The 19,158-nt window shown below is 37.9% G+C and overlaps 1 protein-coding gene across 2 annotated transcripts in view; it reads right to left on the bottom strand.

Annotated features, from left to right (window-relative positions):
- Positions 1–19,158, bottom strand: part of COL3A1 (collagen type III alpha 1 chain) — a 50,617-nt gene that overhangs the window by 30,790 nt on the left and 669 nt on the right. The window contains exons 2-5 of one of the 2 annotated variants that reach the window (XM_061376116.1): positions 2,355–2,560; positions 732–770; positions 107–136; positions 20–70 (exon numbers count right to left, since the gene is read on the bottom strand). In XM_061376116.1, coding sequence (XP_061232100.1) covers positions 20–70; positions 107–136; positions 732–770; positions 2,355–2,560 — 326 coding nt within the window. Of the gene's footprint in view, positions 1–19; positions 137–731; positions 771–2,354; positions 2,561–19,158 lie in introns of both variants that reach the window. The other variant, XM_061376108.1, reaches the window with a different exon arrangement.

Here is a 19,158-nt window from a genome sequence, read left to right as displayed (position 1 = left end):
GCTGAATGCAATGACTTACGCCTCCACTTATACTGGGACATGACTGGCAGATCCCAGGGGGGCCAGGAGCGCCAGGACTCCCTGGCGCTCCTGGTGGGCCAGGGGCACCATTTCTGCCTGGAGCTCCAGGAGAACCCTGCAAAGACACAGAGCAGATACAAACATTGGCACTTGACTCTAACTGCAAGGGTATCACAGGACAAATCCTTCCATTTGTAACTAAGTCTGTGCAATTGTGGTAGGAAACTTTCTCTAATATAACTAAGGCCACAACTGAACATTTAGAAAAGACAGACAGTAGACAAAATTCACACATGGAAACACTTTGTAGTTGCTGGAGCATTATTGCAGCTGATCGAACACACTAGAAACAGATCAATTCCTAAATCTAAAATCAATACTGATAGCGGAGTCCATAGATTCTCTTTATTTTTTTTCCCTACTGGGAAGAAATATAACAACAACAAAACAACTCTAATAAAGTATGGACTAAGCTCTCTCTAAAGTTAGTCCAAATTACTTTGGTCTAAACTTTTTTTTCCAGTTTAATTTTTTAAGAATGTTATTGAAGTTAAAGGGCTAGTTTAAAGTAACTTTATGGCACAGTCATGCAGATAGTGCAGACATCAGTGAAAGCTGAATATCTCAGCAGCTTGAATGGGATATACAGAACTACAGGAATTTGCTCTTGATTTTGTTAGTTTCCTTGGAAAAGAAAAGACTACACTTACAGGGTCTCCTTTGGGGCCTTGGCTGATTACTCCAGGAGTCTGTAAAGAAAGGAAATGGAATTGAAATAAGAAAGCAAAACTAAAACCAGCACTTCTCCTCTAGGCAAAAATGTGGCAGTTAGGAAGTCAGTAGGGCTTTGCCATTGTGTCTGATGGGGACAGAAGTCCACTGTGGAAAGCCGTGAGAGTTTTCTTGTATCCTTCTCAGTCCAGCGTGTTAAAGTGTGATAATGCAGCTAATTTTAATTTGTCAGATTTACTCCTTCCATATTTTTTTCCAATTAATAATTCAATTACACATCACTATCTGGATTCTCAAAAGTTCAGAAGAGATTTTATGTATTCAGCTGCTAGTCATAGCAGCTTTCAAGGTGGCATTTCCCAGTATACCATCCAAAGTCAGCAGGACAGCTTCCAGTGGGCTGACCAAACTCTTACATACCAAACACTGCTGCAGGAAGTAGTTCACATGTCCTTTAGTGTCAGGAACCACAGAACTAATAAAAGTCTCTAGACTCAACAAGAGAGGGAGCTGTGCCTCATGCACTGAGCATGTCTCCAGCATGCTTGTGTGTATCATTCATTTACACCTTGAAAACTGTTCAGTGAAATAGCTCCGGTAATTGTGGATGCAGTACAGTTGCACTAACATGGGGCAACTAACATTAAGGATGTATTTGTATATGACACTTCATGTTTAAATAGATATACAATAGAGCTCAGAAACAAATCTCCCTTTCTTTTCTGTGCACACATCTCTTTCACTCTTTTATCTTCTGGATAAGAATCTTCAATCTGCCTATGGAAATCTATGTAGTTTAACAGAATCTCATGGATCTTAAACAAGGCCGAAACGTTCCGTCAACCTTAGAGCTCATTATAGCTGGCTCACTTACTGAAAGGTTTAGGCAGAGGACTTGCACGCACTAGCATTCTTGATTTTCTTGGGTTTAAGCTGATGCAACTGATTTACATAATGTTGGTGTATATAAACAAGATGTGATAAATTAGGGATGTAAAGCTTGAATCACCTTTTCTTTAGTGGGCATTAAGTCAGCAATAACTTTTCAAAAGGAAATTTATTATCGGATAATGTTGAATTGAGTTGATAAGAAATGCAATTTTGCAGTATCCTGTGAAAACTGTCAAAGTTGAACTCTGTTGGCATTAGTTTCATGGATATAGATTGAGCATGCAGTCCACAAATAAGCTGTTTGCATTATTCCTATGCTTCTCTATAAAATGAAAAATGTAATGGCTAATTGATGCCCTCTATTCCTTTCTACTATCCATCTGTGCCTGTTGTCTCCATAAAACTGGGTTGAAGGACTCCATGTTTTCAGATGCATATCCCAAATTACTAAAAAGGATTTTATCAGATATGGTACCCGACAGAATGCAGAATGTTTCTTGAATTTAACAAAAATGATAAAACCCTGTGAAAGTTCAAGCTGGTTGTTTAGATTTGTTTTGGCAAAATTTGCCCATTCTAAGTATTTGTCTACAGTCAGAAAGTAGCAAGCTTAACATTTAAAAGTGTTTAAGAGCATGTAAATGAAAATGAGATTGACATGGATCAAGAAGGTGGCAAAACCAATGTGACAGCATTGAGAACAAACTTACTCTTGTAGGTTGAGGTGTTGTTTGCGGGCAAACTGGACAGCACTCTCCAAAGGGAATTTCTGGGTTGGGACAGTCCAGCTCTTGATCGTCACAGATGATGTCATCACAGAGAACAGATCCTGAGTCGCACACACAAATTTGGCATGGCTCTGGTTTCCAGACATCCCTGTCAGCATAAACCTGCCCAAGATGGGTACATCCTGCAACTAGAAATACAGACAAAATAGTTTTCAATTAGATTTCAAATGTGTTTTCCATATCAAAGATGTATAACATGAAAGCTCTTGGATATTCTTTTATACTGTAATATGGTTTACGCATGTGAAGTAAAAGGCAAAATGCTTCTCCTCAGGCATTGGGAGGATCTGTTACATTAATTGCAGTCTGCTCTGAGTATATAAATAGACATCAATGGAAACCTCCTGGAGCTGATCCAAAGCCCAATTAAATCTGTGATAATTTTCTGTCTTGAGTAATTTTAATGTTAAACTGAATTACTGTGTAATTAGCAATTGAATTCTCTGCTGCAGCTAAAATGAAAATGTGCCAGATCTCTCAAACAAGTGTATCATTGGCCCCATGTGCCAACATGATCACTTACACATGGATGCGGAGTAAGCCATCTGTCCTGCATGCACTCTTGTTGCTAGCATCTTGCATCAAGAGCTAGCACTAAGTGTTTTCAAAGCGTTTCTGAAAGCCAACTATGTGATAGATGCAAAAAAATGTTCACATTAAATGCCCAAATGGTTTGCAATTATTGTGTCATCTGCCCCATTCAAATGCTACAAGGGTCTGCATATTCAGAAAAAAACATTGTTCATCTCTAATACTCATGGATTTGTGAATTTCTTCCTACAGATGTTCTACTGATCAAATTTATTGTAGATAATGAATTTGAAGATACTGTTGAAAACCACCTTCAAGCATTAAATTGTGGGTTTGGATTTTCTCAGAAAAACAACATCCAGAAAGTCTAAGAAACCAAAATGAAAATAACACTACAAATTTAGACAACCTCCTTGTAAGTTTGTAGAAATTATTGGAAGTCTCAGATTGCAAATATAAGTATTAGTGAATATATTAAACAATGGAATAAGATTGTATTTCCATTAATAATTCAAAATAATTAGGTTTATAAACAAATAATTCTGGTGAAAGGGCTATCTGTGTACCTACATTGTCCTTAAAAATTTAATATCAAATAAGTTACCAACTACACATCACCCTTCAAAAAAAGAAAAAATACCAAAAAATGTAATTCAAAGCCCTGACATTAAAATTGCTACTGTCTCCAGACAGAAAATTCTGAATACCATCAAAGAGTTGTAATGGTCATAATTATGTAGTACAAAGCTGAGTCCAAATTTACAATGCAGTCCATTCCTATGGGTTATGCAGTCCCTTTTTCCTTTTTCCCATAAGGCATCTTTCATCATGTTTTTTCTCTTTTCCACTATTGCATTAGCACATTGGTTTCCTTTTTTTCTTCACATTCTTTGTTTAACTTTTTCTCTGTATTTGCGAGTATCTTTTTCCATACCAGCACCCATGCTATTTGGCATAGTACACACTTGGATGTGTTTCCTGTCTTCTCATTCTGCTTCTGATTCTCTATTTGGTTTCATCTTTCCCATAACATTTAACCTTCCTTTTCATCTGCCCTGAATCCTCTTGCCTTTTGTACCTGAACAATTCACCTTCTTTATTGCCATGTACACAACTGAGCTTAGATTTTCAGATTCTACTCCCTTCCTAGTGTCTCACTGAGCTGCTTTTTCTCACCCATGTTAACCTTTTCATCTGTCACCCATGAAATACATCACCTCCTCTTATGAGCTCTGGAAGGGCAATGGAGAATGCAGCCAAGACCTCCTGGCTCACTCTGCAGAGAACCAGAGTGGGAGTCTTAGAGCAGGGCACTGCCTGGTACAGGAGGTTTCTTTCCCAATATCAACCCTACTACAGGCTTTCTTTGTCCACCAACTTAGGTTATTTCTGCACTTCAGTCTTAAAAGAAGCAAACAGCAAAACATTGACTGTCTTATGGTTGCTGGTTTTTACCACCAGCTTGATTAGAACAACAAGATGCAAAAAGCCTCAAAAATAAATGCAAGTGCAGCATTAAAAATGAAACCTTGTTTGTAATCTGTCTAATGACACATGGGAAAACCTGAATTATCAAATCTGAGTAGGTCAGTGTGTAAGTGGTTCACGGTACAGAGGAAGACCTCAACAGCAGTATACTGCGGGAGGCAGAATACCGCCAAGGATAAGGGGGGGTTAGAGCTTGTTATCCTTTTAAAAAGGAGCTGGTTGGATACACCCTGGGGAACACAGGTGGGCATAGATCCACTTCACCCAAGAGCTATGTACTTAGCTGTCATTCCACTTAAGTACTTCCCAGCTCCGCAGGTTAAATGTAATGACGAAGGTAAGAGGTGATTTTTCTATAGTTTAGGGCAAAACATAGTTTATACATAATTATTAAATAAAAATACCATGATATAGATCTAAAAGAACATAATACTGTGTGCATATGTAATGTACAGTTATATGAACTGCATATACATATAAAAAAATGCATAGTGTACACACTTCTGTACCCATAAGATGTGTTTTATTATTTTTAAAATTCACATTTTCAACTCTCAGCATTTTTGTATGCTTTCAAAACCACAATTTGTTTTTAACTATGTGTTTAAGACAGCAATTTTCTTATTCAGTAGTAAATTTATATCCAAGGATTTGCATTTTCATGTCTATTTTTTCTTCATCCTTACTTAATTTTCATTTATTTGTATTGGTGGTTTTGTTTGTTTGTTTGTTTTTTTTTTGTGATTTTTTTTTTGTTTATTATTTCCAGAGGTGTGTTCCTGCTGACTTAAGCTTAAGAGAACAGGTCCTTGAATGGGGAGCAGAAAAGGGCCATCTTTCCCATATTTTTGACCTGCTGGTTAGAAAAGATTGTTTTCAAGACAGCTGCCCTTTTCTTAAGCAGAGGCTTTTCTCATTCACCGATTTTTCACACTGGAAATACTCACCTTTCCACATTTTAGTCAAGATTATTGATGAAAACCATGGGAATTTGGAATGTGTCACAAAATGACTGACATAATTTTACAGTAATAAGAAAATAAAGTGGATTTCTCTGCATTTGTAAAAGGTTGTCATTCAATTATTCTACAGTAGATGGCATTATTTAACAGGAGGAAAAAAGGCAAAAAATTGAAGACGTGGATATAATGACATTTATATTTGCTTCTAACTTTCTGGACATTGTTAAATGAATTAAGAAATAAGCTGGGAGAGCTGCAATGAAAATCACTGTGGCCTTTGGCAGAATGAAAGTATTAAATGGGTTTCCAAAGGAAACTTACATATGGGAAGACTTAGTCTGTTCAAGACACCCCCTCTGTGCTCAGATGTAGATCTGTGTGTCAGCATGTTATGACATAATGCATTTTGTATTTCTTGTAAAGATTAACTGCTAGCTCCAAAATCCTTTGGAAAAGGAAAGCTGATTTGTGCTAAAGCACTGGCAAGAAACATATAGAAATAACAAGGTTATAAAAAAGCTGACTTAACTACCTCTAGACTTGTGGTAAAAGTCACATACTTGCCTTACCCAGCTTTTCTTATTGTTCCCTAAACATATATATTAGCTTAAGATTTAAAAACATATTAGAACTCAACAGTATTCATCTATGGCAATGCAAAATCTTATTCTTCTTCCCAAAGCTCTAAATATTTTAGCTATACAGCACTTCACTTCTCTGCAGTTACTGCAAAGGTTTGTTGGAGATTTTGTACAAAACTACATTTAATATTTGAAAGCCTGACTAAATTTGCATTTATGCTGTTTACTGAGCATTGACATTTTTAAAGATTTTGCTGTGAATAGCATTTCCCTGGGCCAGCGTAAAAAGTGAGAAAAAGAAGAAAAGGCAACATAAGCTTTGTCATATGTTGATTTTTAATTATTTTCTATTTTCTAAGTAACCGTATGTAAGTTAAGACCAATAATGTAATGTTTTTCTAAGTCGCAGCTGTATGTAAGTAGACAAATAGCCGAAGCTGAAAGAAAAATCCTCATTTAGTCTCAATGGACCTGTGTGGTACATAAAAAGAGCCCAAAAGTGCACAGGGGAAAACAAATATGATTGTGGTAGGCCTGAAGGGTACAGATGTCATACGGATCATAATCCTGATTCCCAGGAAGGTGAATGGGAATTTGTTATCTAGTGCTACGACCTGAGAAGATGATCTGTTTTATAGTTGCTTTTGGCTTATTTGTGCAACTGCCATGATCATGACAACTACATTTCTATGTCAGAAGGGAAAAGTCTCCTAATAGTATCCTCAAAAACCACAGCTTTTCCACTTTGGACAAAGCAAATGTCCTGCCATTGCCTTAGCAGCAGACTCATATATCCCATTTGCAGAGATATGACTAAGTGGTTAGAAATTAAATAACATCTTGAACTTATCTGGTGCTGTCTCAGAAAGGGCAATAGTCCACATGAGGTGATTCACTACCCTCCAGTAGCCGCTGGATGGTAGCTTGGGAAACAAAACCAAGGAGCTTTGATCTGTGAGAATCTGATCACAAACACAATGAGTCAAGGAAACAGATTTTGCTGTTATTTAAAGTTAATCCGGCAAAGTCTAAAGCAGTGAGATGAAAGCAGCCCTTGCCTCTAACTTTGACTAAATATAAATTCTGTTGAAGCTAAGAAGGGTCTTTCTGTTGCTTTTTACGGACTTTTAATTGCACAGTGCCTGTGCTTCCTTACTCTGACCAGGTTTTGGTGATTTGCTTTATGGGACGACTACTTCAAAATGTGGTTTTAAATTTCTTCTATAACAAACAAATCCATTTATTGTGTATTCCTTCACTGTTTAGGAGATATATTGTTCTTTTTCAGTGGAAAAGCTCTAATCCTCTCCTACACTGGAGTAGAGACAGGAATCCATCTCAGCGTCTGCAGCATAGCAGCTTTCCATTTACTGAGCAGAAAAGAATGTTACAGCGTCTACCTCAGAGTAAATGGTTTGGGCTCCCTGTCTGGTATTATGATGATGTTTATAAGAAAATCAAACAGACTTGTTCCATCCCGTGGTCAGTAATGGAAACAAAGAGACTCATAATGAACTAAGCGGCTTGCTGCGCCAGAATGTCCTGTTTGTTAACATGTTCTCCTGTCAGGTAAGTGCCGAGTACTGAGAGTATCAGTTTCAGAGAGGAGTCAGGAAAAGAGGCAGAAATATAAGAAAATAGTTTAATAAGATTATATTTTTTTCAACTGTAGGGCCTACAGACATTCTCTCAGCTGGAATTGTCTTAACCAGCTAACTAATTGAATCCATTGACATGGTGCATGAGGGCCAATTAGGGTGTACCTATCTGTTAGATATTTGCAGATTTAATGGTACTGATGCAATATTTTGCAAGCGTGGTCCTTCATTTGACTGGGGGTAGCAGGAATGAAACTTTGATGAAACATTTAAACTCAGGCTATGAAAAATCAGAGCAGGTCCATCTTAAAAATCATTTCCTGGTCCACATCCTTTAGGAGGAAGAACTGCTATCGGGTGGAATGGAAAAGGAGTATGAATGAAAGGTTCACAGATTTCCCGAGTTTTATAACCAAAGAAGGGTGGCTACATCCTGTGCTTTCACTCTGAAACCAGAGCTTTCTTACTTCTAGGGATGCTTGTCTGCCAAAAAAGCTGGTGTTTGAACAGTTCTGCCACTGAGCCAGTCCCAGATGTTTTCCTCTTTACTCAAACTCAGCGCAAGAAAGAGAAAGCAGCAAAAAAAGAATGCTGGTTAATCATAATACTGCACTTGTTTGTCAGAGATATTGCAGAAAGGAGACATGCACTGTTTCAGTAGCAATGTATAGAAGAGGCTGAATTCTCAGCCAAATGATCATTACGTCATATAGCCAAACTGTCCTTGCGCTTGTACCTACCCAATCTGTCTTTCAGATTACAAAATGGAACACACACCCCCAGGAAATCAGGCCTGCACTGGTACAAACAAGTGTTTGCATTTTAAACAAGTCATTGCTTGCTGCATTCATTTATCTTTATAAGCTCCAAATGCTGCAACCATTCTGCAGCTTTTAGAAATCTTAGAAATACCAGGATTATAAAAATAACCTTATGGCATACTTGCTACCAAGTAAAACACAAAATGCTTCTATATTCCTTGAAGATTAATGGTTTTTTCCTAATCTTTCAAAGAGTGACTTATGAAAGAACTCTTAATTTTTCTCCTTCATCTTCAGAGGGCTATTGCTCTTCTAAAAGGTAATGGGGTCTAAAGTGGCTGAAGCTGTCACATTGTTCTGCCTCAACATTTATGTTTCACAAATTGTTCTAGTCAGGCATGAATGTTGATATCCTTGAATTATGTTCTTCATGCAACTTTTAAAGGTCACCCGGTCCCATAAGCTTTGCTTTGTAATGGGGACCAGTGATATCCCATCAGCAGTATTGTTACACAACAGTCCCACTAGCTTCAGCTGGTGTTGAGCATGAAAAACAACGGAAGAAAAGTTTTCTTGTTTCAAAACAGCTGATAAGAAAACAAAGTGCAAGGAGGGTTTTTTGCTTGTTTAGTTGGTGGGGGTTGTCTTTGGCAGAACAGTGACTTTAAACTGACTAATACGAGGGGCAGTGTAGAATAGATTGCTATATGTGTATCACCTTGCTGCTTTGGGGCTGCCCAGAAAATTGTTATACTTGTTTCTAAACACTGAGAAAAACATCTTAAAAATAAGCAGCAGGAGATGGTTATACTCCTTTTGTTGTTAGGTATTCCTTGACAACATCATGGCCTAAATTGTTTGGGTTTTCTTTGTGAGGGAGGAAGATATTCCTGAATGACTGCCTATATTGAGATGTTATTCTGGGATTTCCTCTCCAAAGTCCTCTCTCAACAAGTTGACTCTATAACTCAGTTATATTTATAATCCTGTCTTCTTAGCAGCAATGGACCTCTTTTGTTATACTCTGCAGAATGTGTATCATTCCTTCCTGATTAAGGGTGAACACTGCCTGATCAGAATCTCCCTTGATTTTACTGGCCTTTGCACATTTTTTTCAGTCACTCTTCCAACTGTTGGTAAAATGCCTATGAGACTTTTCCATCCTCTCAGTTATTACAATATTTTTTGGCACATCAACTTTTGTGCCATTTGATGTCACTCTAAAAATAAGCAGCAATCTGCAATTCCTTTTTTTTTTGTGTGGCTATTTAGTTGTAATGCTGGCACAAATTCTCACTACTCTGCAGTAATCTGATTTTAATGTGCTTCTTGTCTTTAGACTGAATGATGCCAAATGTCAGCAAGACTGGTGTCTTAAACCAAGCAGTAACTGACATGAATTCCAGGTCTTATGTGATTACTTATGATTTTATAAATTATTATAAAATATTAGTTTCTTTAAAAATATATCCTGCCCACTCCTTGAGCAGTCAATACAGACTTCTACAGTCAGAGTCCAAGTATCAGGGTAATCTTAATTTTGAGCACTTGAACACATGTATACTTCTAATTTTATTCCATAAGAAGCTGGCCTAATGTATTTTTAAAGAAAAGTGATAGCTTCAACCTCAACATTACTAGTATCAATGGAGTGGAAAAATTTACCAAAATCCAGCACAACTTTTTCCAGAACTTTAAATAAATTAAAAAAAAAATCACCCCCAGAATATATCTCAAAAACATGCTTCTGCATTTCTGATTTTCCCTAGGACAAGGAATAGTTTATAATACTGGAGGGCTCTTCGCAACTTTTCTTGCAGTAGGTCTGTCCAGGCATGAATAAAGAAAAACTGGAAAAGTCATTATGCACAAGCAGATTTCCCAGACTGTACAACCTCTCTGACAGATCCAAAGCACCATGAAAGTGAGATTCAGCTTCTGAGCTGCTAAGTGAAAGGGAACCACTGGAAACTGATCACTGTTACAGCTTGCTTTACGTAGCACCTCCTGTAAAACACTTACTATAACTACTTCATTCATGATACTTAAAGCATCTCAAGATAGAACCTAAAGGCTCTGGTGGGTGGGTAAGGAGGAAGTATGACATTTTTTTTTCATTACCTAACTTTGTAATTAAAACAATTTTTATCGGGTGATTAAAATTTCAAGTGGGACATGATCTTCTCTTTCCCCTCTTTCTCTCAGTGAGAGGGCCAACAACTTTATGCAATACTGTTTGTGTTTGCCTTGGAAGAAATCAGTTTGATTCAACACTTCTCTCCCGAGACTGAAACAGATGGGAAATCTAACAATGCAGTTTAGTACATATGGTAATATCATTTACATTTTCAGATGCATTGGACGATGTCAGCCCCAGAATATCTTCATGGCCATAGTGAATTTACATCAGAAATGAAAACAGCAGCAGGGGCTCAAATTCTACAATAATATAACTCCCCACACTATTCTATTGATTTCTCTGTAATTTCAGAAGTTGGAAGTAAATGAAGAGTTTGGTTCTTGTATTTCATATTCCAGTGATGGATGAATGAACTCTGGCATCTTGTCTAAAGAAAAGAATTGCATCTTTGGCTGCCAATAAATGGAAGATACTTGTAATTCAGAAGGCTGGGGATAGGGGAGATTGAGTGCACAAAGTATCATTAACCTAGTTGCATCTGCTTGTATCTGTTTGCACTCATTCATTATTCATTATTTACTCCGATTTATACTAATTCACCCCACATTCATTTTGGACAGTTTATTGGATACATATGGCAGTATTTGAAATTCTTCTTTATCTGCCTCATAGAGGATAATAAAATGGCTATTTGTACACTGAATACAACGTTCTTATTGTCACTTTCCTAAGGCTACCAAAGTCAGTATTGTGTTTTCTCAGGGTACAAATGACAATTTTCTTAATTTTGGGGCCACTTTTAAGCATTAAATTTTATGCCTATTTTTCAAGTGTGAAGAGCTAAGGATCTTCCTAACTGATTCCCTCATCAGGTGAAAATCCACACTTCTGGTCAGCTGAAGAGACTTCAAACACAGAGCTGACTTTTTGTTAATATCAGAGGTCAGAGTCATTGCTACTGAAGTGGCAACCTGAAGTCTGGCACACATTTAGCTCTCCCTGCTCTGTGCAGCAACAATGCCTGCTGGCACAGGGTGAGAATAAACAGCGCTGTGTAGCAGAAGAGGGCTAGAACCAGAGTTTATGTGCTGGACCCCTTAAAAGGTATGAGTGGAAGAGCCTGAGACACAGGACACCTTATAACTGAAGAGGCTCCCTACCTTTTTTTGATTCGTCACTGAAAGAAGATTACAACACTCTTTCTTCAGCTGCACTAACAGGAGAAGAATCAGTTGGACTTGGATGCCTCTCTTTCTTTTTCCTTCCCCCTACCTTCATATTTATGCTATTCTGTTCATACAAAAAAAGAGGGATCAACAAAGAGGACCACCCTGCCAATGACTAAGCCACCAACAGCCTTTGAATATTGTGCAAAGAATCTTCAAAATGTCTGAGCAGATTTCAATTGCTCTTTTCAAAGATTTGCAATTCCCACTACACAGCCCATTGTTTGTTTTCTCTAGGACATTCTTCTCTTAAACAGCTGGCACAGAATGACTACTGCTCTGTAGGAAAACAAGCCAACACCATACAGTAGATGTAAAGCCAAACAGAGAAAAAATATGTGATTTTTTAAAGAGAGCCTCTCATGAACATAGAAGTGTTTTTTGAGATAATGTGAATTCTATTTTCACTGTTTATAGCTGAAGGAAAGCATTGGGGATGTAGCTCATTCTCCTTTGATGCTCAGATTGAATATTACACTGAACATCAAAGAAATGATGAGCAATGCTTCCCGTATTTTTCATTAACTTTGGGTGAGCGACTGTTTCTCTCATGTCTGTTTGAAAAAGGAACTGCAATTCTGCTCTTGCCTCTTCTCCTAAAAGAAAGTGGAAGGAAGGAAAAGAGAAGAAGCACAAAGGGAAAGAATAAAGGAAAACAGATATTTGCAGCAGACACCCACTGCTCACTTGGTGTGAACTGCAGGGAATTGCAGTGGGAACTAATTATGTCCAGAAGTTTTCCAAGAACTGGCAGTGTTGAACTGCTGTGGGAAGTCAGTTCCAGACACAGATCATTCTTTCATATCTACTGCTGCAAACGTGCACAGGATGTTCCTGTGATTCTACTGCCCTTCACAGTGCTGGGGTTGGAGCTGAAGCAGAGCCTGAAGGCACCATTGCAGCCTACAGAGGTTTTGTACATGGAAGGAAATTTTGGTGCCTGGCAGGATAGGAGAAGTGTCTGTGCCACCCTCCAATATGGAATTCACAGTGACTGGAAGAGACACCAGCTGCAGAAAGGGATGGGTTTCCTGTGGCTATGGAGATCTTTGTGTTTTACTGAAGACCATCCTGGTACAAACACAGGTAGATTCTTAAAACTACAAGTCACATCTCCCATTTCTTGAGAACCATATGGGTGCTTCTTTAGCTGTAAGAGAAGGCTGAGGCTTTCAAAATAACAAAACATGTTCAGCTTAAAATATCTATCTTTCCATCATGATCATCACATTCTTGCTGTTTAATATTTTGTGTGTGCTTTCTCCTCCCTGGAATACACCTCTTAATGGAGTACTTGTGGGAATTAAAGCAATGAAAAAATGTGCAGACACTGTTACAGGAGGTATCATTTTCACTCTCATTCAGATCGTTCATGTTTAAATGAACGGTTTAAATGAAGGGTTTGATGTAAATCAGGGAAAATGGAAGTAGTCTCTTAGATAATCTGAAAGGAATCTCTTCTGCTAAACTAAACAAAGCCAGAAGTCCCAGGGATGAAGTTTATCCAAACTAAAGTGAAAAAATGGTTGTTTTTGGAGGGGGTTAAATCATGTTTTCCTTTGTCATTTTGACATGAAACAGGCAGAGGCTTCCACTTCACAAATTTGGAGACAAGAAGATTGTCTCTGAAGTGAAAATAAATAAATATAAGCAGTGGTTGGAAGTAGGATAGGTTTTCTAAAAGCAAAATGGAGAGAAACTTCCTTTAGAAAGTACAAGATGAGAAAAAATACAGACTGCTTGAAAGTGTAAATGAAAAATATCATTTACTGTGCCTCCGCATCAAAGATGAATTTCTCTACAGTCAGTGTTGGAACTCATTCCTCCTTGCACATTTCCAGCGTTTAAGACAGGATAAGCACACATCTCTATCTCTGTTATACTTACAGAAGAGACTTTCTGACTCCTATAGTATATAATTTTTTACTGCCTGTAAAGATTCAGAGATCAGTTCATTAGCCACAGCCAGGAACACGGTGAGGGTTAATATTTGAAACTCTTACAGAGTCTCAAAGCAATGTGAGAAATATTAATGGCATGGTCCCTATACATAAATACGGGAATTTCCCTGAAACACAAAGTGTCTGACTGTGCTGAATGGAGAAATATCGGGAAATTCTCTGGGAATTCCTTACAGATTTTTCCAGGGACAAAACACCTCTTGTCAGGGAAGCTGGAGAGAGGACTGACAGTAAAGCTTCACAAAACCTATACAAATCAAAAAATTCAAAAGAAGAAAGAAAATCTATGGAGAAGTTGCTGTCCTGCAGCAGTAACTAAACCAGGGTACTGGCTCTGGTATCAAGTAGTAGCATGGCCATGGGAAGCCAAATGCAGTGAGTCATGATACAGCATCTCTGTAACACAGATAACATCACCATGAGCCACACAGCCCAAAACAGCCTCCTCTCCAAAAGGAATCCATTAGATCCCCTAGATTGGAGATGGGCAGCAAGCCAAGGGCCAGGGACTGTAGCATTCTTCTTCATCCATCCATGCATCACTCAGCATTGTGACCTGAAGGTATAGAAGCAAAATACACTTCCACTTTCTGCACCACCCCTGGAGAAGGAATTGCATATATGCCCAATTCTCCTTTTGCACAAGGTATATTATCATAAATATGTCAAAGGAGGGGTAGGCTGGTAAAGAATTGCAGCAGGTAAAATGATGACACTAAAATTTTTTTTCCTTTGTGGGTTGAAGGTTATTTTTCAATCCAAAATCACAACATTTCAAAATTGTAGACGTACACGTGGTAGGTACTGAACTCTAAACCATATTAAAGTTGTGCAATTCACCAACCTACCACAAGGAGAATACTCTTACGGTTGTCCTGTTGAATCAGAAGATTATATATACATTTTTCAAGTACGAGTTTTATTTTTTGGGGTGTTGCCAAAAATAAATTGAATTTTGGTCCATCACCTAGAATTTATGCAATGATGTGGGAATCTAACTCAGTTACTTCAACACAACGCACTCCCCCATTTTGTTAACATCTTATATTTGCCATGGTTTTGTTTTCTTAGCCAAGAACTTTGCCTAGTTTCTTAAACAAGCATGACTAAAGGCCAGCATAATCTGAAGTATTAATGGACATGACCATTTTACTAATTTCCACTTCTGTGGGTTTTGATGAATTATTACTTCAAACCAACAAATTAAAATTTGCAACTCTTACAGCAGCTGTGGCTTGTGCTCTTCTCCAGACTACTAACCTACCACAAAAATATCAAAAGCAATATAATTTTCATGGTGCCCACTGGCCTGGGAAAACACACTTTTCTTCCCTCTACAGTTAGGCTTCACCTTTAAACTCTGAGGAGATTGTTTTAATCCAAAATGCTAAATGACAGACTCCATCATTTCCATTAGTGACCTACTGCATACTTTCCTAATTATGAAGTCCGCTATTTCCCATTTTCTGCACAATTCTGATTAAAAGAAGGTTTGAACAATATTAGCACATAACTGGAACAATGTCAATCCAGTTTATCAGCCAGTCTGTGAAACAAAAAGTGACAGTAATTCACTCCTTTCCTTCTCTTGGACGGGATCTATTAAATCTAGCATCCAGCGAACACATCTGTTGTATAAGGCTGGCATCAGCTAAGATTTTGCATGTGACACCTGGCTGCCTATTTCAAACCTCAAAACTTTGGCAGAAGATGGAAGAGGAAATAGGATCTGCTTGTAACCTGCAGCACTAAGACTGGAGCAAATATAATGACTCTGAGGCATATAATGACTCTGGCATATTCATGCCAGAGACAACACCCTTCTACCTCTCCTTCTTCCCCATGTGATAAAGGAGTGGATGTTTCCAACTCTACCTCCTCTTTTAAAAAAATCAATCTACGTAGATTTGGCCTCAAATCAAAAATAAACCTGGAAAAGAATGGAAAGGATATATAATGGTCTCATTTTCCTAAAGCTAATGTCTTCCAGGGATGTGTGATTTAAAATGTCTTTATGAAATTAGTCATATTTCCAATAACATATATATAATGTTTAGAGTGGGTGGATTCCCCAGGCTTTCATTTAGCGTGACTTTTCCAGACCAGAAAGGAACGTTGCAGTTTTCCTAAATGTAACCTTGCCTGCCGTGTGCTTGACAAAAAACTGTTAAGAAAAAATGGAAGAACAGCAGTAAACCTCTGATCTTTCATACCTTCACATAGCCTGGGTTACTTATGATGGTGTAATTATCTGTTGGTATGCAGACATACTTTATCTGGTTTTACCCTCCAAGCTCTGGAGGGAGATTTTTCTGTATTACCAAAATCTTTGAGGAAAAAAAAGGTTTTCACCAATTAAGGATAGTCATTACCCTTAAACTAGTTAATTTATCAACAAAGAATGCCTATGTGCGTTGTTGCATATAGGTGAGTGTTAATAATGTCAGTCTGGCTGTCTCACAAATGCCCTGCATCTGTGCAATAACTGTCTACTTCATCACCTATTAAATCTTTATAAATGAATGAAAGAAGAAAGCAAAATGTCTAAGCCAAGGTGTTCACAAGTTTTCCTAAAACATCAACCTTCTTTTCTAGGGGATCAGAAGCGTGTGCTCAGCATAAAAAGTTCTCTGCCTCCTGAAACCTATATGGAGTGGTTATATTTAATTTTAGAACTGAAATTTATGACTGAAAGTAATTTGAAAGGTCAGTAAGTCTTCTCAGAGATATTTCAGGATTCAGTCATTACCTCAGAAGTCAGCTTCCTGAACAAACATCCAAGATAATATTTACATTACAAGGAAAATGCTCTAATTACACTAGAGCAAAACAATATTTGGAATAGTAATGAAGGGTTTCTGGCTCTACTCTCATACTGCTTTTAGAACAGTAGAGTTTTCTTGATCATCTCAGTTAAGTTCCTTAAGGATGATGTGGTGTATGTATGATAAGTGTCACACTTCAGGTGACTGAGATACCCATTAACCACTTAGATGCAGCTGAGACAGGCCCAAATCCATCTGACCTCCCTTTTGGCACCAATGAGTGCAGGGCTGTGCATGTGCTTCCTTTGTAGCTGGTGGAACCTGTCAAGTACCTCTAATCTAGCTAACATGCTAAAAATTATGCTATCTTCTGGAATTAGCTGTCTTAATTGACTCTAGAAACTCAAATAGGATGAATGTAAGCTGTAAGGCTAGCATATACTTGCACAAATTGTGGTGGCTGGTAGAGGATGGATTTATTTCCTAAAGAACCATTCCAAATTCTTACACTTTCTGTTAGTTTAATATGCAGGATGTAAAAGTGCCTTCAAATGCTGGAACTGTGCTTGAATATTTATTATCTGTCATGTCTGAAGCACCAGCTTTATTTCACGTCAGCCACTAGGAGGCATTTTATCTTGAACAGTCATGGCTTGCAAATGCCTTATGCTAATTTGACACACATCAGGAAGCCTGAATTGTGTCAAGGTGATTTCATATGCAGGCTAAAAGCATCCTAGTAGGTTACCAGGACAGAATTCACAGAAAATTCCTTGTTCCACAATATCCAGCTCCTGAGCTTTTGAAGAGGTTCAGCCTGAGGCCATACACAAATACTAGTATTTCCTAGCTACTACAGCAAGACAAAGAAACCCACAGCCCAGAGGTACATCTGACTGTCCTAAAGTCAGTGTATACTGATCAGTTTCCTTAATGTCTTGCCAAATCTTGTCTCCTGCCAGGTTTTTCCAAGGAAAATTTTATATTGACTTACATTTGATACTAACCATATAAATATTTTTCTTGACAAGAGGGAGCATTTTAGCATGTCGGGAAATTCTCTTATGAATTGTGGAAAATTTGATTTCCCAGTCCATTGCTGCCCTGCATGTGAATTAGTGATACTAATAATCTACTCCTTCAATTATTATTTTCTGTAAGAAAAGCATATCCAAATATGTGGAAAGGAACATTCCAAAGAGAGGACAGAGTCAGGTATTTTAAGGGATAACTAGTGTTTTATCAGTGTCTCTGTGAAACCACATCCCTGTAAGCAGTATGGAAGCTAGCCCAATAAGGAAATGTTACTACACCATGAAACAGGAATGTGGCAAAGAAATGAGAATACTCCCTCACATTTCATTTCTATATTGCTCTTCTACCCCAAATTTACCATTCCTTGAGTCAAATATCTGTGGCACCTCAGAATGGCCAGGGGTACTACCACAGTGAGGGTAAGGGACATGACATTCAGAGGGGATTTGTTTATTGGGAGAAGTAAAACTGATGTTCCTTCTTTTTATATTGGCTGGTCCCTTAGTCCTTGTCTCTCTGAACATAGGTATATATATTTATACATAAATATAAAATATACATAATACATATTAATTGTATGGACTATGTTATTTGTGCTATAAGCAGAGAAAACTTACAGCATACATTTGCTAAAATTTTATAGCATTTTCTTCACCAAGGATTACTAAAGGAACAGCTTATGTACTGGGAAAGCAGAAACAGAAAAACATCACAGTATATTATGTTTCTCTTCTACAGAACATCTTTACGTTGTTTTTACAAAAAAAAAAAAAAAAAAAAAAAAAAAAGCCCTTGCAAGGGTTAGCCTGTGTCTGTGCTGCTTGATGAAGGAAGCTGGTATTTGGGCATGCTGCTGTTGCAGATGACGTTACCTGATCTGCTCATGCACAGAGCCCCCTGAGCTCAAACTGCTCCACTGCTAACAGCCTACTGGTGGACTCACAGTCACCCTCCTTGGCTAAGGTGCCTTTCCAGGTATGCTGCAGCAGATAGTTTTGCCATGAAAGGGCTAAAGTAATCATTTTCATGATTTGTATCATAGAGTTGGGTAGGGGGGTGTTTTAAAGGCATTTGGTTTTACTGCACTACAGTTTATTTGGCTGCTGCTTACTAAGTTGTCTGTAAAGTTATTAATTGCCTTCATGCAGGAAAAAATACATTGCAGATCTTTTATATTTACAATAAAGAAAATGTGTTATCTTAAGGAAGCTCTGGTTTACAATGTCTGGCAAGTAGGAACAGAGAACATCCAAAAAAGGTCAGCTGTACTTGTGGAATGTCATCTGTTTAACTTAAATACTCATACCAAACTTATTTTCACTCTAAGTTGAATTGTTGTATACTAAGTATTTTTCCCCCCTCTAAATTCCATGTACATTTGGGTTTTGGTGTTCCTGTTCTCTGTAAACACACGCATACTCCCATGGATTCTCAGATACGATCAGCGGCTAATCAGTCTCCTGAGGGACTAAAACAGCCTGCAGATGCACAATTCAAACTATTGCAGCTGAGGGAATTCATTTACCCTCCTGCGTTATGACTAAGTAAAAGTCCCATAAGCTGACATATTTTCATATACCCTCTTAAAAACTATTTCATTAAAACTGGTTGGAATTTTAAGGCTTTTTTTTTTTTTTTTGCATGCAAATTATTTAAAGAAACCCCCACGCTGCCAGTG

This window comes from Neopsephotus bourkii, unplaced genomic scaffold, assembly GCF_033783945.1.
Source record: "Neopsephotus bourkii isolate Nb327-2 ecotype Australia unplaced genomic scaffold, CSIRO-AGI_Nbou_v1 NB_196, whole genome shotgun sequence".
Taxonomy (NCBI): Eukaryota; Metazoa; Chordata; class Aves; order Psittaciformes; family Psittacidae; genus Neopsephotus; species Neopsephotus bourkii.
This window is presented reverse-complemented; position numbering and strand designations above follow the sequence as displayed.